Source organism: Schistocerca piceifrons, chromosome 8, assembly GCF_021461385.2.
Source record: "Schistocerca piceifrons isolate TAMUIC-IGC-003096 chromosome 8, iqSchPice1.1, whole genome shotgun sequence".
Taxonomy (NCBI): domain Eukaryota; kingdom Metazoa; phylum Arthropoda; class Insecta; order Orthoptera; family Acrididae; genus Schistocerca; species Schistocerca piceifrons.
The window spans coordinates 232,606,902-232,630,072 of NC_060145.1; the positions used below are offsets into that span (position 1 = coordinate 232,606,902).

The following is a 23,171-nucleotide window of genomic DNA, read 5'->3' on the forward strand; positions in this document are numbered from 1 at the left end:
AATATTGTTCAAAAAGGATTGAATAAATACAATTGGTGGTGGAGTATTTATTGCTGTCAGAAGTAATTTGCCTTGTAGTGAAATTGAAGTCAATAGTTCCTGTAAAATAGTATGGGTTACACTTGAGAATCAGACTAAACTATTAAGATATACACTCCTGGAAATGGAAAAAAGAACACATTGACACCGGTGTGTCAGACCCACCATACTTGCTCCGGACACCGCGAGAGGGCTGTACAAGCAATGATCACACGCACGGCACAGCGGACACACCAGGAACCGCGGTGTTGGCCGTCGAATGGCGCTAGCTGCGCAGCATTTGTGCACCGCCGCCGTCAGTGTCAGCCAGTTTTCCGTGGCATACGGAGCTCCATCGCAGTCTGTAACACTGGTAGCATGCCGCGACAGCGTGGACGTGAACCGTATGTGCAGTTGACGGACTTTGAGCGAGGGCGTATAGTGGGCATGCGGGAGGCCGGGTGGACGTACCGCCGAATTGCTCAACACGTGGGGCGTGAGGTCTCCACAGTACATCGATGTTGTCGCCATTGGTCGGCGGAAGGTGCACGTGCCCGTCGACCTGGGACCGGACCGCAGCGACGCACGGATGCACGCCAAGACCGTAAGATCCTACGCAGTGCCGTAGGGGACCGCACCGCCACTTCCCGGCAAATTAGGGACACTGTTGCTCCTGGGGTATCGGCGAGGACCATTCGCAACCGTCTCCATGAAGCTGGGCTACGGTCCCGCACACCGTTAGGCCGTCTTCCGCTCACGCCCCAACATCGGGCAGCCCGCCTCCAGTGGTGTCGCGACAGGCGTGAATGGAGGGACGAATGGAGACGTGTCGTCTTCAGCGATGAGAGTCGCTTCTGCCTTGGTGCCAATGATGGTCGTATGCGTGTTTGGCGCCGTGCAGGTGAGCGCCACAATCAGGACTGCATACGACCGAGGCACACAGGGCCAACACCCGGCATCATGGTGTGGGGAGCAATCTCCTACACTGGCCGTACACCACTGGTGATTGTCGAGGGGACACTGAATAGTGCACGGTACATCCAAACCGTCATCGATCCCATCGTTCTACCATTCCTAGACCGGCAAGGGAACTTGCTGTTCCAACAGGACAATGCACGTCCGCATGTATCCCGTGCCACCCAACGTGTTCTAGAAGGTGTAAGTCAACTACCCTGGCCAGCAAAATCTCCGGATCTGTCCCCCATTGAGCATGTTTGGGACTGGATGAAGCGTCGTCTCACGCGGTCTGCACGTCCAGCACGAACGCTGGTCCAACTGAGGCGCCAGGTGGAAATGGCATGGCAAGCCGTTCCACAGGACTACATCCAGCATCTCTACGATCGTCTCCATGGGAGAATAGCAGCCTGCATTGCTGCGAAAGGTGGATATACACTGTACTAGTGCCGACATTGTGCATGCTCTGTTGCCTGTGTCTATGTGCCTGTGGTTCTGTCAGTGTGATCATGTGATGTATCTGACCCCAGGAATGTGTCAATAAAGTTTCCCCTTCCTGGGACAATGAATTCACGGTGTTCTTATTTCAATTTCCAGGAGTGTAGTTGCTGAAGAGTTCAAAGAAAACTTGAGTCTCATTTCAAATAGGTACCCCACTCAGACAATTATAGTTGGTGGTGACTTCAATCTACCCTCGAAATTCTGGAAAAATTATGCGTTTAAAGCTGGCAGTAGGCATAAAACGTCATCCAAAATTGTGCTGAATGCTTTCTCAGAAAATTATTCTGAACAATTAGTACATGGGCCCACTTGAAGCATAAATGGTTGTGAAAGCATACTTGACCTCTTAGCAACAAATAATCCTGGACAAATAGTATCATGTGGAAAACTGGGATTAGTGACCACAAAGCAGTTGCTGCTAGGCTGAATACCGTAACACCTACAACCATCAAAAAGAAACTCAAAGTATATCTATTTCAAAAAGCTGATACAAATGCTCTTAATGCTGTTTTAAGAGATAGTCTTCACTCCTTCTGACCTGATCATGTAAGTGTAGAAAAATTGTTGGACGATTTCAAAGAAATAGTATCAAGAGCAATTGAGAGATATATACCATATAAATTAATAAGTGATGGTGGTGATCCCCCATGGTACACAAAATGGGCAAGATCAGTGTTACAGAAGCAACAAAAAAAGCATGCCAAATTTATAAGAATGCAAAATCCCCAAGACTGGCAAAGTTTTGTAGAAGTTCAAAATATAGTACATTCTTCAATGTGAGATACTTTTAATAATTTCCACAATGAAATTCTGTCTCAAAATCTGGCAGAAAACCCAAAGAGATTCTGGTTATACATAAATCACACCAGTGGCAAAACACAATCAATACCTTCACTGCACGACAACGGTGAAATCACTGATGCCAGTGCCACTAAATCACACTTATTAAACATGGTTTTCTGAAACTCCTTCATCAAAGAAGACAAAATTCCTGTATTCCAATCAAGAATAACTGCTGAGATGAGAAACATAGAAGCAGATATTCTCAGTGTAGCAAGGCAGCTTAAATCACTTAATAAAGCCAAGGCCTCTGGTCCAGATTTCATACCAGTCAGGTTCCTCTCAGAGCATGCTGATGCAATAGCTCCATATTTAGCAATTATATACAACCGGTAGCTCACAGAAAGATCTGTACCAAAAGATTGGAAAATTGCTCAAGCCACACCAATACCCAAAGAGGGAAGTAGGAGTAATCTGCTGAATTAAAGGCCCATATCACTAATGTCAATTTGAAGTAGGGTTTTGGGACATATACTGTATTTGAACATTATGAAGTACCTCAAAGAAAATGATTTATTGACACATAGTCAGCATGGATTAAGAAAATATATTATTGCAAAACACAACTAGCTCTTTATACTCAAGAAGTAATGAGTGCTACTGACAGGGGTTGTCAAATTGATTCCATATTTTTAGATTTCCAGTAGCCTTTTGACACCATTCCTCACAAGTGTCTTCTAACCAAACTGCGTGCCTATGGAATATTGCCTCAGTTGTGCGACTGGATTCATGATTTCCTGTAAGAAAGGCCACAGTTCGTAGTAGTAGATGGAAAGTCATCGAGTTAAACAGAAGTAATATCCAGCGTTCCCCAAGGAAGTGTTATAGGCACTCTATTGTTCCTGATCTATATTAACAACATAGTAGACAATCTGAGTAGCTGTCTTAGATTGTTTGAAGATGATGCTGTCATTTGCTGTCTCATAAAGTCATCATATGACCTAAACAAATTCAAAATGATTTAGATAAGATATCTCTATGGTGAGAAATGTGGAAATTGTTCCTGAATAAAGAAAAGTATGAAGTTAATCATATGAATACTAAAATAAATCCACTAAATTTCGATTACACAGTAAGTCACACAAATATGAAGGCTGTAAATTCAATTAAATACCTGGGGATTACAATTACAAATAAGCTAAATTGGGACAATCACATAGATAATGTTGTGGGATATCAAACCAAAGACTGCAATTCATTGGCAGAACACTTAGAAGGTGCAGCAGGTCTACTAAAGTGACTGCTTACAACATGCTTGTCCATCCTATTCTAGTGTTTTGCTGTAAAATGTGGGATCTGCATCAGGTGAGACTGACAGATGACATCGAAAAAGTACAAAGAAGGGCAGCTCATTTTGTACTATTGCAAAATAGGGGAGATAGTGCCACAGACATGATATGTGAATTGGAGTGACAATCATTAAAACAAAGGCGTGTTTCATTGTCATGGGATCTTCTCATGAAATTTCAATCACCAGTTTTCTCCTCCGATTGGGAAAACCTTCTGTTGGCACCCATCTAAATAGGGAGAAATTATCATCACAATAAAATAAGAGAAATCAGAGCTCACACAGAAGAATTTAAGTGCCCATTTTTCCCTTGTGCTATTCAAGAGTGGAACAGTAGAGAGACAGCTTGAAGATGGTTCATTGCACCCTCTGCCAGGCAGTTTATTGCGAACAGCAGAGTAATGATCCAGAAGTAGATGTAACAGCATTCTGCAGGGTAAGAGTGGGTGAGTGGTTCTCTGTCAGAGGATGCTGAGGAAGCAGTTGAAGAAGGCAGTTAATCAGTCGATAGAACACTTTATTGACAGATATGGTTCAGGACGCTAAAACAGACTGCAAATGACAGAAGGTGATTCTCAGATCCCAACGTGTAGGTGCAGATGTGCTGATGCAGGTGTTCCCCATAGACTATAGTGACAGACCGGCTCAGTTTCATGTGTTGACAGTTGTGGAAGGCCTCTGTAATCAGGCCACATCAAAATATCCAGACCAGAGTTGATGGCCGGCATGGCACAATTAGCACATTGGTTGATCATGTGGCACAAGCCCACGTGACATGCCTCCTGTCAACATGTGAAGTGCCAACAGCAGAAGGAGTGTCTGCTGACACTGCTGAGCTAGCAGGGCATTTACAGATGGAGTGCACCCTCCTTTCATTGCTGTCCCAGCCACCATTTTCTGAGGCATTACATTTCCTCCCTTCTTAGGTTTATCCAGTTGTCTGGATTTCTATTTTGTTGATCTGGCTGTAACACTTACACATCTATCAATGTTTCTTCATGGCTCAAATAAGACTTGGGTGTTCCCTTCTTTTCCCTTTTTATTTTACACTAGATACAGTATCTCTCTCCTACTATGCTTAAGCACTGAGTTTCTGTGGCCCTCTTAGCTTACTCCCCCCCCCCCCTCCCCCCTTTTTTAAAATATTGTTGTGGCTTACTATGGGTAAGACATTTCTTCACTGGTGCCTGCATGAGTACTGTGGATCCACAGGTTGAAGAATGGTAAGGGTAGGATTTAGGTAACTCTATGTGTGAGCAGGCAGTACACAGTACTTATTATGACCACAATTACAAAAATGGCTGAGGTGGTAGTCTGTACTCTTATGAGTCAGTTGTCTCATTTGGTCCAACGTTTTCTTACATGACCAAGTAGACATTACATCATCACATAAACATTTTGTGCTGCTATTATCTGGTCCAGAGTAGCCAGAAGAGTTGGCTGTAGCTTGTCCTGCTTTCCTTGGGAAGGATTTAAAAAAGCCAGTCGAGCAGGTAAACTAATGAGTAGGCGGTTTTTAGAGTTGTGGCTCCAGTAGTGGTGGCAGTTAACCAGAAAATGGGATCTGACTAACATTCGTTAGTAGTATCTGACCCTGACCATGTAACTCTGTGCACTAGGCACTGCCAAAATATTCTTGATCATGGCAGGCAGCAATGACTACTGTCAGTTTTGGTACTGAGTGCAGCCAGCATAATGTTATCTTCTGGAAAAGTTTAGTTTCAGTTGTAATGATCTCTGAGTGAAACCAAGTATATTCATACCACTCAGTTATGGTATACATTTGCTTTGTAGGGCAAACAGTGACTTGCCCACATCTTCACTGAGTAGTTCTGTGGAGGTGGATATAGCATGGGACTCTTTATAGGGTGATATCAATAGTATTTTGATACCAATAAATGCACAAATTTCCATAGGGTTTTCTAGGCTACTGGGCAGGCATGGCTGCCAAAGTCCATGAATCAAACGTCTTTTCATGTCAATAGTATCTATATATCTGTGTACCTTCAACCTCATTCCTACTTGCATGCTGGTTATGTAGGCCATATGATAGTAAGATGATAAGGATTCCTCTTCCACTGCTGCTAATAATTCTAATGGAATCAGTAGCTCAGCTTAAATTCTGTGTAGTCCTTTCAGAAACTGTCCCAGTGGAAAAAGTATTTGGGTCAGATGGTCACAGATCACATGGAGGAGTGTTTTCCCACAGGTTTACAGCTTTGATGCAGGTGTCAGTAATTCTTTTGGCAAGGTGCATTTGAAAGCCTCACAACAGTCAGTCCTTGAAAACCCATGCATTGTGGTTTACTCATCTGTTGGCTCTCAGGTGTGTGTCATGGGTGTGGTGGCCATGAAGCATAAGTGCCTAATGCTGTTCACCAAATATTGTTCAACACTGGACAGCTGCATAGTGTGTATTTCAAGAACCTCCCAGTTTACTTTACTGTCTGCCTGTGCCTGTTGTAACCCCATTTTTGTCTTCTCAACATATTGCACTTTAGCAGTGCTGTCTTTAGCATTTTGCTGTCCGCATCTATCCAGCCACTGTCTTGCAAACTCATGGGAACAATTCCAATGGTTTGGCACTCCTGCAAACATATGAAAGCTGATCATAATAGCTGATATTCTCTTTGAGTGTCATTTAGTCTCACCCTGCCTTATGTCATGGATTGTAATTTCTTGAAAGTACTCTTGAGCTGCTGAATTTCTTTTCATACAATCCATACATCAAGATCTGATCTTTATGTTGACTGGTGCTCTTATATCACTACGTCTTGCTGCTGTGTTAAAAGTGCTCCACCACTCGAAGGTCATAACTTCTACCATTTTGGATTTGCCCCCAAGCCTCAGGTGCTCCACAACCAGGAATCTTCTGGCTCTCGTGTTTCCACTGGTTTTTCATTTGTCAACCAAAACTGGTATAGTTCTTCTCTGCTCAGAGTAAATTGGTACTGGACCAGACCCAGTGGGAAGAGTAAATTCCTTGCCAGTTTACTTGTCCCTTTTATGTTTGAAATCACCTCCAAATTCATTATCTTTACAGACAAATTTGCCCTATGAAATATCCATTATAAACTAACTTAACCTTGAGAGAAATGCCATTGTGCATCACACATATACTCACTCATTCTCACTTATTAGCAACTTACTTTCTGTGTGCTTATCTGTTTCTATACCAACTGCATATAAACAAAACAATTGATGTGAATAAGATACACTAATTTTCTATTAATAGTTCTCTAATGTAATACCAGTGTGAAAATGTTTCCTATGAACACAGAAATAAGTGTAATACCCAATAACTAATAAGAAAATACAATCATTCAGCTTGTAAGACCATGTTGTGATCTAAAGGTCTATGAATGTGCTGGAACAATCTCAGGTGCACTCTGTGTCAATAACTTATTTCTACCTTTCTTTCTTCTCTTTTCTCTACCCAGTGTCCTTTTGCCTTTGGAAGAAGCCACCAGCAACTGAGGCAGTGCTTCTGATTCATCTGTAAATGGATGAATTTCACTCAGGTGAACAATTGTGATTCATGTCGGGAAATGTATTTTAACATTACCTGGGCACTTCATTTCATCTACCTGATAGGGTCCTGGGTACAGCAGAATAAACTTCTTCTGTTTTTCTGTCAGAAAGTGAGGATTAGATTAGATAAAATGATCCACTGCCTGACATGATACTTCGATAATTTTGGTTTTATATTGTGAATGTTTTCATGTCTTTCTAGTGCCTTTGTGTTCCCTGTTTTTCACTAGATGCTATGTCTATTTTGGCCTTTTAGGAAAGTCCCAAACAGAGAATACTCCTTCCTCTGTAGTAGGCCGACATAATTCAAAACATGAGGGCATTCTTTGAACAATAGCAATCTCGTAGGGTGAAGGACTCACATTTTCATGGGTTCTTGAATTGTATGTTCTTATGACATACTGTAATAGCATGTCCCAATTATCATGGCTCTACACACATAATAACTTACACCCTAACCTCCATATGTTAGACAGTCAGATCAGTACCAAACATTATATGTTGATCAAGCATCAACCAAAACACCAATTTAGTTCATGCTATATGCTGTCGCCTAGTATATTCTGTGAAACTATAAATGTACTCTACAGGTTTAATACTTTCAAAGAAATGAAGTGAAAGCAGACTGCCAAGAGAACATTGCTGTAAACTCCAAACAGTCCTTTTACATGTCATAAACATGTTGTCCCATGTAACACTTTCATACATAACACAGTAAAAATATTTGTTGTTATTGGGGTTTGAATGCCGAATGCTTGGTATGAGGATTTACTGCTTTACCAACTTCCCCACAGAAGCTGCATGTATTACTGACTCACAGCTATTCTTTTCCTATGCTCCATAAATCAGTTGTTACTTTTAATTAACCTTTACTCCCATACTGCTGGATGACAGCACATAGTATGAACTAAATCAGAGTTTTGGTTGATACTCTATCAACATGCAAGGTTTGGTACAGATCTGAATGTCTAACATCTCAAATTTCAGGTGTTAGCATTTTCAGTGTCCTATGAACTCTCTCTGTTCTACCATTCATTATCAGGTGAAGGGCACTGGGTTTTTAACTTCTTCACATTCACTAGTTGACATAGCTGCATAAAAAATTCAGACATGAAATTCATGCCATGGCCTGTTATTATTGCTTCTGTGTACTGAATTTTACTAGCTAACAGTTAAAGAAAGCATTAGTGATTATGTCTGCTTGTTGGTTTTGTATAGCAATTATGGCTAAATAATGTGATAAATGAACAATGGAAACTACAGGTTGGAATAACAACAATGTAAGTGTCATGATGATCTCTCCATTGACAAAAGATTGCTGAATTGTCCTCCATTCAGATCTCCAGGAGGGGACCGCCAAGGGCGAGGTTACCATGATAAAAAGATTGAATAATCAACGAAAGGATAACATTCCACAAGTTGGGCTGCAGAATGTCAGAGGCTTGAACATTGTCAGGAAGCTACAAAATCTGAAAAGGGAAATGCAAAGGCTCAGTCTAGATATAGTAGGGGTCAGTGAAGTGAAGTGTAAAGAAGGCCAGGGTTTCTGGTCAGATGAGTGTAGGGTAATATCAACAGCAGCAGAAAATGGTATAACAGGAGTAGGATTTGGTATGAATAGGAAGGCAGGGCAGAGAGTGTGTTACTGTGAACAGTTCAGTGACAGGGTTGTTCTTATCAGAATCGACAGCAAACCAACACTGACAGTGATAGTTCAGGTATACATGCCAACATTGCAAGCTGAAGAGAAAGAGATACAAAAAGTGTATGAGGATATTGAAAGGGTAATGCAGTATGTAAAGGCAGATGAAAATCTAATAGCAATGGGGGACTAAATGCAGTTGCAGGGAAAGGAGTAGAAGAAAAGGTTATAGGAGCATATGGGCTTAGGACAATGAATGAGGGAGGAGAAAGAGTAATTGAGTTCTGTAACAAGTTTCAGTTAGTAATAGCGAATATTATGTTAAAGAATGATAAGAGGAGGAGGTATACTTGGAAAAGGCCAGGTGATACAAGAAGATTTCAGTTAGATTACATCATGCTCAGACAGAGATTCTGAAATCAGATACTGGATTGTAGGGTGCACCCTGGAGCAATATAGACTCAGATCACAATATAGTAGTGATGAAGAGTAGGCTGAAGTTTCAGACATTAGTCAGGAAGAATCAATACGCAAAGAAGTGGGATATGGAAGTACTAAGGAATGATGAGATACAGTTGAAGTTTTCTAGGGATATAGATGCAGCAATAAGGAATAGCTCAGCTGGCAGTACAGTTGAGGAGGATTGAACATCTCTAAAAAGGGTCATCACAGAAGGTGGGAAGGAAAACTTAGGCACAAAGAAGGTAACTGCAAAGCAACCATGAGTAACAGAAGAAATACTTCAATTGATCAATGAAAGGAGGAAGTGCAAAAATGTTCTGCAAAACTCAGGAATATAGAAATACAGGTCACTGAAGAATGAAATAAATAGGAAGTTTAGGGAAGCTAAGACGAAATTGCTGCATGAAAAATGTGAACACATTGAAAATGAAATGATTGTCAGAAGGACAGACTCAGCATACAGGAAAGTTAAAACAACCTTCAGTGCCATTAAAAGCAAGGGTGATAACATTAAGAGTACAATGGGAATTCCACTGTTATATGCAGAGGAGAGAGTAGACAGGTGGAAAGAATTCATTGAAAGCCTCTATGAGGCGGAAGATTTGTCTGATGTGATAGAAGAAGAAACAGGAGTCAATTTAGAAGAGATAGGAATCCAGTATTAGAATTTAAAAGAGCTTAGGACAACTTAAGATCGAATAAGTCAGAAGGAATAGATAACATTCCATCATAATTTCTAAAATCATTGGGGAAAGTGGAAACAAAATGCCTATTCACATTGGTGTGTAGAATGTACAAGTCTGGTGACATACCATCTGACTTTTGTAAAAGCATCATCCACACAGTTCCTAAGATGGCAAGAGCTGATTGGTGTGAGAATTACCACACAATCAGCTTAACAGCTCATGCATCCATGTTGCTTACAACAGTAATATACAGAAGAATGGAAAAGATAATTGAGAATGCACTAGATGATGATCAGTTTGGCTTAAGGAAAGGTAAAGGCACAAGAGAGGCAATTCTGACGTTGCAGTTAATAATGGAAGCAAGACTAAAGAAAATTCAAGAAACGTTCATAGGATTTGTCAACCTGGAAAAAGCGTTCAACAATGTAAAATGGTGCAAGATGTTCGAAATTCTGAAAAAAGTAGGGGTAAGATATAAGGAGAGACAGGTCATATACAATATGTTCAACAGCCAAGAGTGAACAATAAGAGTGGATGACGAAGAACATAGTGCTCATACTAAAAAGGGCATACGACAAGGATGTAGCCTTTCACCCCTGCTGTTCAATCTGTACATCGAGGAAGCAATGATGGAAATAAAAGAAAAGTTCAGGAGTGGAACTAAAATTCAAGGTGAAAGGATAACAATGATATGATTCACTGGTGACATTGCCATCTTTAATGAAAGTGAAGAAGAATTACATGATCTGCTGAATGGATTGAACCATCTAATGAGTACAGAGTATGGATTGAGAGTAAATCAAAGAAAAGCAAAGGTAATGAGGAGTAGTACAAATGAGAATAGCGAGAAACTTAACATCAGGCTCAATGGTCATGAAGTAGATATAGTTAAGGAAGTCAGCTACCTAAGCAGTAAAACAATGAGTGACAGATGGAGCAAGGAATACAGCAAAAGCAGACCATCAATGGCGAAAATGGCATTCCTGGCCAAGAGAAGTCTACTAATATCAAATATTGGCATTAATTTGAGGAATAAATTTCTGAGAATGTACATTTGGAGTACAGCATTGTATGGTAGTGAAACATGGACTGTGGGAAAACTGGAACAGAAGAGAATCAAAGCATTTTAGATGTGGTTCTACAGATGAACGTTGAAAATTAGGTGGACAGATAAGGTAAGGAATGAGGAGGTTCTGCACAGAAATGGAGAGGAAAGAAACATGTGGAAAATAATGATAAGGAGAAGGGACAGGATGATAGGACATCTGTTATGACATGAGGGAATGACCTCCATGGTACTAGAGAGAGGTGCAGAGACCAAAAACTGTAGAGGAAGACAGATACATCCAGCAAATAATTGAGGACATAGGATGCAAGTGCTACTCTGAGATGAAGAGGTTAGCACAGGAGAGAAATTTGTGGCAGACCACTTGAAACCCCAGTTAGAAGACTGATGGGGGGAAAAAAAAGATAGATTGGTACTCACTGTAAAGATGATCCACTGAGATGCTGGCAGGCATATCAAAAAGAAGGTTGCACAAGCAGCTATCACCCAAAGCCTTCCTCAGAAAAGTAAACATACGTGCATTTACACAAGCAAGAACACCTCAGGTACCACTGGCAGCTCTGGTCAGAGTGTGGGTTGTGCTTACTTGTGTGAATATGTATATGCTTTCTTTGCTGAGGAAGACTTTGGCCAATAGCTGCATCTGTAAAAGTATTTTCATTGTGCCTACCTGTAACTCAGTGGATCATCCTATTCATGATATTGTTGTAATGTGGGAAACAATCAATTATAGTTAATACATATTTGTTTCCTGCTGCTATTTGTGCAAAAGGGCCATGGACATGAAGATGATCATTTGAAAAGCTTTCTATGTTTCAGACAATGGGATTTACTGGTGAATTAGCTTGGCTCTTTGAGCACAAGTGATGCAGTTCCTCACATAGTGCTCAAACTATTGTTTCCTCTGTAGCCACCAGTAATTTTCCCAAAAATGACATTCTGTGTCTCATTGTCCACTAAACCCAGTTGAGATGGAATCATGGGCTTGCTTCAATACTTTGTCCCAGAAAGAGGCTGACACAACAATGCAGCAGCTGCATCATGTTTGCTTGTAAATCACTCTCTCATCAGAGCTGAATTGTACATGTTTTGCATTCTGCTCACAATCAAGATTGGTGGCCTGAGCTCTGTGCCACTCTTCTGTGCTTATACCAATGCATTCTATATTGAGTATTTCATGGCTTAATCCATCACCATTACTGTGGGACTTCCCTGGGTGATGCACTACCTCAAAGTCAAATTCTCCAAGCCTCAAGGGCCAGTGTGTTACCCTATTGGTTGGATCCTTTAACCCAAGGAACCACTTTAGTGTGGTGTGATCTGGTATGGCATTAAAGCACTTTCCATAGAAATAGCAATGAAAATAAGTGATACCACAAATTAGTGCCAGCATTTCCTATTCTGCAGTTGAATAGTTTTCTCTTCTTCAGTCAGTAGGCTAGAAGTACAGGCCTTGGCTCAGAACACAGCCAATGGCAAGGTTGCTCAAATCACAAACCAAGATAGCCTGTTTTTGATAGTTTGGAAAACTGTTTTTGACCATTTTAAAAAATGAGAATAGGACCAATGTTCAGTAATTGCTTTAACTGTTGAAGGCTTTTTACAGTCGAGAGTCTAGTTAAATTTTACACCTCTTTTTAGCACATGCATAGGGGTTTTGCTAACCCTGCAAATTTCAGAATGTATTTTCTATAGAAATCCATGATCCCATTATATGATTGTACTTCTTTTACCAAGCTAGGTGTTGGGAAGTCTCTTATGGCTTGAACAAGTCACTGGTCAGTAAATACCCAGTCCTGGCCAATAATGTTATCTAAATAGCAGGCCTCCTGTGATACAAAGGGACTCTTTTCTACACTGAAGGTCAGCCATCCTAAAAGCAACCTTCAAATATTTCCCTGCAGAGGCATTTTATGCTCAAGGATGCCCTTGGAGTGTACTATTATTCATTTAGCTAAACTAGGCATTGCTTTGGTTTCAGCCCCCATAGCACTCAGTTGAAGTTGCAGGTATGTTTCTCACACCAAAAGGCTTCTAATGATAATGGAAGTCTCTCAATGGCCCAAAAATGCTGTTTTTGGCTGATCTTCTAGTGCTACTTGTTCCAGATTGTCTAACACCTCTGTGATATTAGACATGGGGTATGCACTGATGAGTATTCGATGACTTGGAAACGTGTAATTGCAGCAGAAGCTTTTAGCATTTTTCCCATTGAAGAACCTCTTGTGTACAATTACTACTATGGCTGACCATGGGCTAATACTTTCATCTATGATTCCATACTGTAGCTGCTGGTCTACAAACTCTTCCAGTACTGGTTGCAAATAGCGGGGGACTTGTATGGTTTTGTATATACAGGTGAATTACAACAAGTGGGAATTCTGAGTTGTAGGAGAGGTGAAACTGGCAGTGGACCGGGCAAATTAACCAACCATGCATATTCTTTCAACACTATCACATCCTTTCAGGTGCAACACTTTTCCTCTCAGTGCACTTAAATTGGCAAACTGTCCTGGCTTCTGGTATTCTGCATTGAAATCCTTTCCAAATTTATCCTCTAAAGCTTCTAAGTTAGCTGCCAATGTTCCTTTTGATAGCCCACGGCCTCTGAACCAAAATTATGTATAGTGATAGGCACTACTTGGCTGCCATCTAACTCTTGCACTTCTACTTTCATCCACACCAGTCTTCCTGTACCTTCTGGTACCATATCCTGAAAGTCTAAGAGTGGTGTACTCAGTTCAACCAGCATTCCAATATTTCAGGTGTTTCTTGCAACTGTTTAGCTCTTTCTATCATGAAACCAAGATGGAATAATATCCAACCTAGTTCTACTGTGCACTGCTGTAGATCATCTTTGGCATTATGTTTAATCAGGAAGTCTAGACCAAGAATGATGTCCCATGGACGGCAGAACATCCACACAAATTCAGAAGTCTCCCACTCCCACTCAGAAACCCAGCAATGTAGAACTGAGAGAATTCCCATTTTTACCACCCACACTACTTGACCTACAGTATGGTGGGCTCCAATTCACTGTACTCAATTTATTCTGGATCTGAAAAGGGAAATGAAAAGACCCAGTCTAGATATTGTGCTGATAAGTGAAGTGAAATGGAAATACAACAAGGATTTCTGGTCAGGTGAGTGTAGGGTAATATAAAGAGCACCAGAAAATGGTATAACAAGAGTGGGATTTGTCATGAACAGGAAGGTAGGAAAGAGAGTGAGTTACTGTCAATAGTTCAGTTCCAGATTTGTTTTCATCAGAATCAACAGCAAATCAACACTGACAGTGTTTGTTCAGGTATACATGCCAACGTCACAAGCTGAAGATGAGGAGACAGAGAAAGTATAAGAGGATACTGAATGGGTAATTCAGTACATAAAGGGAGATGAAAATCTAACAGTCATTGGGGACAGGAATCCAGTTGTGGGGGAAGGAGTAGAACAAAAGGGTTACAGGAGGACATGGGCTCAGTATTAGGAATGAGACAGGAGAAAGAGTAATTGAGCTCTGCAATAAATTTCAGCTAGTAATAATGAACACTCTGTTCAAGAATCACAAGAGTAGAGATATAATTGAAAAAGGCCAGGAGATTAGGAATATTTCAGTTAGATTACCTCACAGTCAGGCAGAGATTCCAAAATCTGTTACTAGATCACAAGGCATACCCAGGAGCAGATATAGACTCACATCAAAATTTAGTGGTGATGAAGAGTAGGCCAAAATTTAAGAAAATAGGAACAGTCAATGGGCAAAGGAATTGGATATGGAAGTATGGAGGAATGAAGAAATACACTTGAAGTTCTCTAAGGCTACAGATACAGCAATAAGGAATAGCTCAGAAGTCAGTTCAGTTGAAGAGGAATAGACATATCTAAAAAGGGCAGTCATGGAAGTTGGAGGGAAAAACATAGGTACAAGGAAGGTAACTGCAAAGAAACCAAGGGTAACACAAGCAATATTGTAATTGATCGATGAAAGAAGGAAGTACAAAAATGTTTCGGGAAATTCAGGAATACCGAAATACAAGTCACTTAGGAATGAAATACATAGAAAGTGTAGGGAAGCTAAGGTGAAATGGCTGTACGAAAAATGTGAAGAAATCAAAAAATAAATGATCGTTGGAAGATCAAATTAACTTTCAGTGAAATTAAAAGCTGGGGTGGTAACACTTAAGAGTGTAACGAGAATTTCACTCTTAAATACAGAGGAGAGAGCAGATAGGTGGAAAGAGTACATTGAAGGCCTCTATAAGGGGAAGACTTATCTGATGACATGATAGAAGAAGAAACAGGAATCTATATAGTAGAGACAGAGGATGCAGTATGAGAATCAAAATTTAAAAGATCTTTGGAAGACTTAAGATCAAATAAGGCAGAAGGTATAGATAACATTCCATCAGACTATCTAAAATCATTGAGGGAAGTGGAAATAAAACGACTATTGATATTGGTGTAGAATGTATGAGTCTATCAATATACCCTCTCACCTTTGGAAAAAATATCATCCACAGAATTCCAAAGACTGTAACAGTTGGCAGGTGTGAGAATGATCACCAGTCAGCTTAACAGCTCATGCATCTAAGTTTTTGACAAGGACATATACAGAAGAATGGAAAAGAAGGTTAGGATGTGTTATATGACAATCGGTTTGACTTGGGGAAAGGTAAAAGCACAAAAGGGGTGGTGCTGACAGTATGGTTAATAATGGAAACACGACTAAAGAAAAATCAAGACATCTTCATATGATTTGTTGACCTGAAGGAAGTGTTTGACAATGTCAAGTAGCGCAAGATGTTCAAAATTCTGAGGGAAATAGGGATAAACTATAGAGTACATGAGCCAGGATGGAATATTGAGAGTGGAAGACCAAGAACAAAGTGCACAGATTAAGAAGGGTGTAAGTCAGTGATGTAGTCTTTCAGCCCTATTGCTCAGTCTATACATCAAAGAAGCAATGAAGGAAATAAAAGAAAGTTTCAAGAGTGTGATTAAAATTCATGGTGGAAGGATATCAACAATAAGATTCACTGACAATGTTGCAATCCTGAGTGAAAGTGAAGAAGAATTACATGATCTGCTGAATGGAATTAACAGTCTAATGAGTACAGAATATGGACTAAGAGTAAATTGAAGAAATATGAAAGTAATGAGAAGTAGCAGAAAAGAGAACAGTCAGAAACTTAATATCAGTACTGGGGATCACATAGCAGATGAAGTTAAGGAGACTTCTTCGTAGCCAGCAAAATAACCTGTGAAGGATAGAGAAAGGAGGACATTAAAAACAGACTAGCACTATGTGAAACAGGCATTCATGGCTAGGAGGAGTCTACTAGTATCAAACATAGGCCTTAAATTGAAGAAGAAGTTTCCGATAATGTACGTTTGGAGCACAGCATTGTATGGTAATGAAACTGGAACAGCAGAGAATCAAAGCATTTGAGATTTGGTGCAACAAGTGGACAGATAAGATAAGGAATGAGGACATTCTGCACAGAATCAGAGAGGAAAGAAATATATGGAAAACACTGACAAGAATGAGGGACAGGATGATACAACATTTTTACATCCGTTAACACATCAGGGCAAGGACATAGGCTGCCAGATGAAGAGGCTGGCACAGGAGAGGAATTTGAGATGGGCCCATTATTGTTTTTAGAACTTACCCACACTCCACCTCAATCATACAGTTTAAATTTTAATCAGTTATGTTTTGCGAGGACAGCAGTACTGTGTTGCCATAACTGAAAACATTCAGATGTCACACAGCACATAACATCATCAAAGGTTTTAGCATACATGTTCTTCTGGAGCTGAAAGGTTTTGCCTCCTGCAGTTCTACAAGACATTTCTTTTCAATGCTGACTTTAGTGCGGTTGTAATACATAACTTGAAATGGAAATAGAACAAAAGAATCTTTACTCTGTTAATCATAAGGGAATTAGGCTGGTGACGAGTGCTCAATCACTTGGCCTAACATATAGTTTATGCTCTGAGACCAGTGAGCCACCTCTCCCAATGGGCAACTACTCTTCTTGGTGAGTCATCAACAAAGGGTCTTGGCACTACCATAATCATTCCCATGCAACAATGCATTGAGTTTTGTATTAGTGTTACAATTTACTGTTTTATGTACTAATAGATCTAAGTTGGTGGATATGCATGAATGCTCCATTATTTTTCCACACATGATGTTGAAATCCCACATTTCTAACCAAGGAAAGGAAGTGCCTTTACGTTTAGAACAAAGGGATGTGTATTGTGGGTGATGATATTACAAATTCAGCAGTCAGTTTGCCTGTATCTCAACAGTAATCTCATCAGTCTTCCTTGTGGCACACAACTCACACACTCTTTCTTGTTTATCCCTCCAACACTAGTTATTCTCTAATTTGCTCATTCCTAAATAGTTGAGATATGGATTAAGAAGAAGAAGAAACCCTGGTAGACCCAATAACACTAACCTTTGAAAATGGAACAGAAGTTAATCTAATGCCTAGAAGTGAAGATGATGATGAAGATGAATGATTATAGCGACAGCTCTGTATAGGATGATCCCATTCATCTTAAGAGAACTCAGCAAGGAAGTAATGAATGATTTGGGGTAAAGACAACCAGCTAGTCTATAGTGATTTATGAGTGCAGTAAACATCAGCTGTCTCTTCATTGGAAGTAAGTAAAACAATTTGAGCAATTAACTTAAAGTGTGGTAGATCATATTACAGTTTCTATTGAGTTCTCTGTGTTTGTTTCTGTGTAATGGTCATGAATTTGTTCTGTCCACTTAACACATTCAGTAAATAAATAGGATGTGCAGAACTGGATATTCAACTATCATTATCTCCACCCAGTTCCTGTTGTAACAAAACAAAAAACAAACAAAAGATCCCCAAAGTATCCAATGAGTACAATATCAATGATTCACAGAATCAGTCACCTCATACAAATAACCATAAGTAACAATCTGCAGGGATATAAAATGAAATAATCAGATAGGTTCAGTCACAGGTAAAGAAGATGGCTGACTTTGGTCCATTGGTAGACCAGTAAAGAAATGCCATTATCTACGATGGAGAACATTTACAAAACATTCATCTGAGCCATCATAGAACATTGCTCGTGTATTTGTGACTCATACCAAGTAAGACTAAGAGGGCATATTGAATTTATGCAAAGAAGGGCAGCACCGGTCTGTGACACTAATATGAGTGCGTTGCAGAGGTGCTGAAGAAACTGAACTGGCAAAGCCTTGATGACAGATACATGCTAGCCTGTTTGAAACAAACAGTCAATGGCTGTACTGCTGGTCCACAGTGTCCAGTGGGCCCATTGGAAATCTAGACTGGCAGAACACCCTTGGACTGTTTGATCAACAAATATGTCAGGAATAACTGAAAAATCATATCCTGTGAAAGCTTACTTAGAAAGTTACAATAATAAACTTTAAACAATAAACCTAGAAATGCAGTAGAAATACTATCTATTAATACTGTGGGGATTGTAAAGCCAGTGTCAGAATAATTACAGAACACACAGAGGTCTTTAAGTTATGAGTCTTCCAATACTTGAAATGTGAATAGAATGGCAAAAAATCCCCAATAACTGGTACAATATGAGGTATGCGTTTCACAGTGATTTGCAGAGTACAGATGCTAATATAGATACCTTATACCCTGCATAAACACATATTTTTGAAAACAAGAAAATCATTAGTCAGTGGGAAGATAAATTGTATGAAGTAACCAACAATAATTTGTGACCATTCTCGGATTTACATAATATGATCTGGTGGGAAATCTGAGAAGTGTGTTTGCATATTGCAACTTGCTTAGGCATAAAGGCCAATCAACATATCATGTTTACAATGGAACCTCATCTCTAAATCATTTTTAATGTGGTATATTTTATTTGCTAACAAAAGGATAGCCTTGTGATTTCACTCATATTATTAGCAATTTTATTTGAAAATAACTCAAATGTTGTGAATGTATTAAAAGTTTGTGTTGTGTTGGATCTCATTTCTAAACTATTAGGGGAGAGATGTTAATGTGTTAAGTGAAGTGAATGGCTCATCTGCTTTTTCACCAAATGATCAGCCACTTACATTAATTTGCAATGTTCTCTTATCTTTCCTCAAATTTTTTCATAAGCATGTCTTTGCTCACTTAAATAACTAAGTTTTTTTAAAAAAAAATACACTTAATGTTTCTTCAAATGTTGTGCCATTTGTTTTATGTTTTACAACATTACTGCTACTTTTATGATTTTACATAAGTTGTGGAAGAGTTCATCAATAGTTGATAGTAGCTACTCATCGGTGTTGATGTATTTCTTGATAGTTGGAGGTTCTTTTCTCAGCATGAGATTTATAAACAGTAATAAATAATGCAACGAATGAGCCACTACACCAATTTAATGATGACATATCATTAATCTCATGTATGAAAGAAACAGCTAACAAGTTTTAATGTACCTTGTTAAAGTCTTGAATTGCCAATACTCTATTAGGATAATCGGATTTATTCTTCCAGTAAGGGACCATATCAGCAATGTTTGTATCATTTTTGGCCAGGTTCTTTAACTTCACCTCAATAGCATCTTTTCCAAGTACTTTTGCAATATGCTCCATAATGTTTTCAGTGAATGCAATACCTTCAGTAGTACCTGCAAAATAGAAATGTATGATGCAGGTATTTAAAACTCCAGAAAACTTACTTAGTTCCATTAAGGAGTACAATCATATTACATTCACCAACATCTGAAATGGTAAATTACTTACAGACCATTATGGAAAAATGGAAACTAATATAAAACAATAGAATGTAACAATGCCAGAGAAGGAAAGTTGCTACTCACCATATAGTGGAGATGCTGAGTCATGATAGGCACAACAAAAAGATTCACACAATTATAGCTTTCGGCCATTAAGGCCTTTGACATCAGTAGACACACATACACACATGCACACACGCACTCAAGTAGATGCAACTTGCACACATGTCTGCAGTCTCAGAGAACTGAAACCACACTGTGAGCAGCAGCATCAACGCATGATGGGAACGTTCACATAACCCTCCTGGCCTAACCTTCATTAGTCACTGTCCTCACCCAGCCAGTCCCCTCCCTGTTCCCATTCCAGCACTACACAGCCATCATTTGGTAGTGACTGATCAGTGGGTAATAATCAAGATTTGTGTTTGGAATAAAACAGATGAATTATATGCACATGAAGTGTTGTGAAACCAAAACCTTGATGAAGTACTATATTTAACCACACTAATCATTGACTTAAAAGGTTTAGAGGCACAAATTTATAATCAGTGAAGAGTGAAAAATCAAAGGATTATAACAGAAAATTTCTCTTCAGGGAAGAGATTGGATGAAAAACAACTGAAAAAAATGGGATGTATCCAGACCAATGGATATGTTATAGTATTGTTGTAAGATAACTATCATCAGCCATCTTCTCTTTCTGTGTTCTTCAATTGCTCTCTGAATTCATAGGTCTGTGTAACATAACTTTTACAGGGTTATTACAAATGATTGAAGCGACTTCACAGCTCTACAATAACTTTATTATTTGAGATATTTTCACAATGCTTTGCACACACATACAAAAACTCAAAAAGTTTTTTTAGGCATTCACAAATGTTCAATATGTGCCCCTTTAGTGATTTGGCAGACATCAAGCCAATAATCAAGTTCCTCCCACACTCGGCGCACCATGTCCCCCATCAATGAGTTCGAAAGCATCGTTGACGCGAGCTCGCAGTTCTGGCACGTTTCTTGGTAGAGGAGGTTTAAACACTGAATCTTTCACATAACCCCACAGAAAGAAATCGCATGGGGTTAAGTCAGGAAAGCGTGGAGGCCATGACATGAATTGCTGATCATGATCTCCACCAGGACCGATCCATCGGTTTTCCCATCTCCTGTTTAAGAAATGCCGAACATCATGATGGAAGTGTGGTGGAGCACCATCCTGTTGAAAGATGAAGTCGGCGCTGTCGGTCTCCAGTTGTGGCATGAGCCTGATTTCCAGCATGTCCAGATACACGTGTCCTGTAACGTTTTTTTCACAGAAGAAAAAGGGGCCGTTAACTTTAAACAGTGAGATTGCACAAAACACGTTAACTTTTGGTGAATTGCGAATTTGCTGCACAAATGCGTGAGGATTCTCTACCGCCCAGATTCACACATTGTGTCTGTTCACTTCACCATTAAGAAAAAATGTTACTTCATCACTGAAAACAAGTTTCGAACTGAACGCATCCTCTTCCATGAGTTGTTGCAACCGCGCCGAAAATTCAAAGCGTTTGACTTCGTCATCGGGTGTCAAGGCTTGTAGCAATTGTAAACGGTAAGGCTTCTGCTTTAGCCTTTTCAGTAAGATTTTCCAAACCGTCGGCTGTGGTACGTTTAGCTCCCTGCTTGCTTTATTCGTCGACTTCCGCGGGCTACGCGTGAAACTTGCCTGCACGCGTTCAACCGTTTCTTCGCTCACTGTAGGCTGACCCATTGATTTCCCCTTACAGAGGCATCCAGAAGCTTTATACTGCGCATACCATCGCCGAATGGAGTTAACAGTTGGTGGATCTTTGTTGAACTTCGTCCTGAAGTGTCGTTGCACTGTTATGACTGACTGATGTGAATGCATTTCAAGCACGACATACGCTTTCTCGGCTCCTGTCGCCATTTTGTCTCACTGCGCTCTCGAGTGCTCTGGTGGCAGAAACCTGAAGTGCGGCTTCAGCCGAACAAAACTTTATGAGTTTTTCTGCGTATCTGTAGTGTGTCGTGACCATATGTCAATGAATGGAGCTACAGTGAATTTATGAAATCGCTTCAATCATTTGTAATAGCCCTGTACTCATCATTTGTATCTCTATTATTTTCTTCTTCCCTTCTTCATATTTGTCTTTTTTGCTTCTTGTAACAAAAGCAAGAAATCATTTGTTTTTGCATATGTTTTTCTGTTAGTTTAACTAGATCTGCTTTAGTTATGATGACTTATAAGGAATATAATGGTCTTTTTCTGTCATATACATCACTGAAAGAAAACAATATGCCAGGTTAATTGACAATGAAGAAAAGTACTTTACTAACCTGGAGCTCTACACCAGGTGTTGCATGGTATATCTGTAAAGACAACACTAGCTGTCACTTTCCATGTACTTGTGTCATAGCAGTTTGGCAGGTTAGATAGAGTAAAAAGTACAGGATGATCATTGAGTGAATCCCCAATGTTATGGTATGTGTTTCCTTCCAAATACATTATGGTTCCATCATCTTCCACACCAACCTAAAAGGAAATAGAGATTTGATTTAGGCAGTTACTGAATTTAAATTTTAACACATAAATATAAAACAGAAAAAATACATTCCCTTAACATCACATCAAGTTTCATGGCAATCCTCTCTTTCCCTGGCATCTGTAAGACAGAAGCCCTAAGGAGATTAAGTCATATTTTTAAATAATAATACTGTTGTCATGATCCATCTGTTGCTTCCTTATAACAGGTGGTTAAAATTTAAATGCAGCTACTCACAGAGGTACAGTGTGGGCTACAAAAATTGTATGCCAGTGAAACTTGGTACATATTCTAATGTGTTACTGCAGAACCAATTTATGCTCACATGCTCATCTGCTTCACACCTGCTGTGCAGCGAGCTATGTTAATTTAAGTACTAACTGTATTTTTCTTGCTTGTCACTTCTTCTTCCATGTGTTTTTGCTTTTAGGAAGCTTTAATTTTCGAGTACTAGTAACAATGTTCCATAGATTTTGTTTTGAATACAGTCAGAGAGGGTCCCTTTAGTCAGCTGTAGTGCCAGTAGTGCTAGTGTTTGTTTTGAATACAGTCCAGAGACAGGTAGTGCGTACTTTCATTCTTTTCAACAAGAAGTGTCTAGTAACCCATAGTTTAGTCAGCTATAAGCTGCCTTTAGAGAATTAGCAGTCTAGTTAAAAGTTGATTAACTCTCTACAGTAAACTGATTTCTTAGGATGGATAGGATGTGTGACTGCTGTTTACAGATGCAGGAGGAGCTGGCCACTGTTTGCGAACAGCTGAATGTGTTGATGGCCGCGGTTTGCTGTCTTCAGGCTGCTGCCTCGGAGTGTGGTGGCAGTGGGGAGGCTGGTGCGTCGCATGGTACACCGCAGGTGTACATGCT

At 39.8% G+C, this 23,171-nt stretch overlaps 1 protein-coding gene across 1 annotated transcript in view; it reads right to left on the reverse strand.

Annotated features, from left to right (window-relative positions):
- Positions 1–23,171, reverse strand: part of LOC124712230 (xanthine dehydrogenase/oxidase-like) — a gene marked incomplete at its 5' end in the record, with an annotated part of 311,678 nt that overhangs the window by 32,565 nt on the left and 255,942 nt on the right. Inside the window, 2 exon segments of the mRNA XM_047242525.1 lie at positions 19,468–19,658; positions 22,101–22,296. Of these exon segments, the coding sequence (XP_047098481.1) occupies positions 19,468–19,658; positions 22,101–22,296 (387 nt within the window).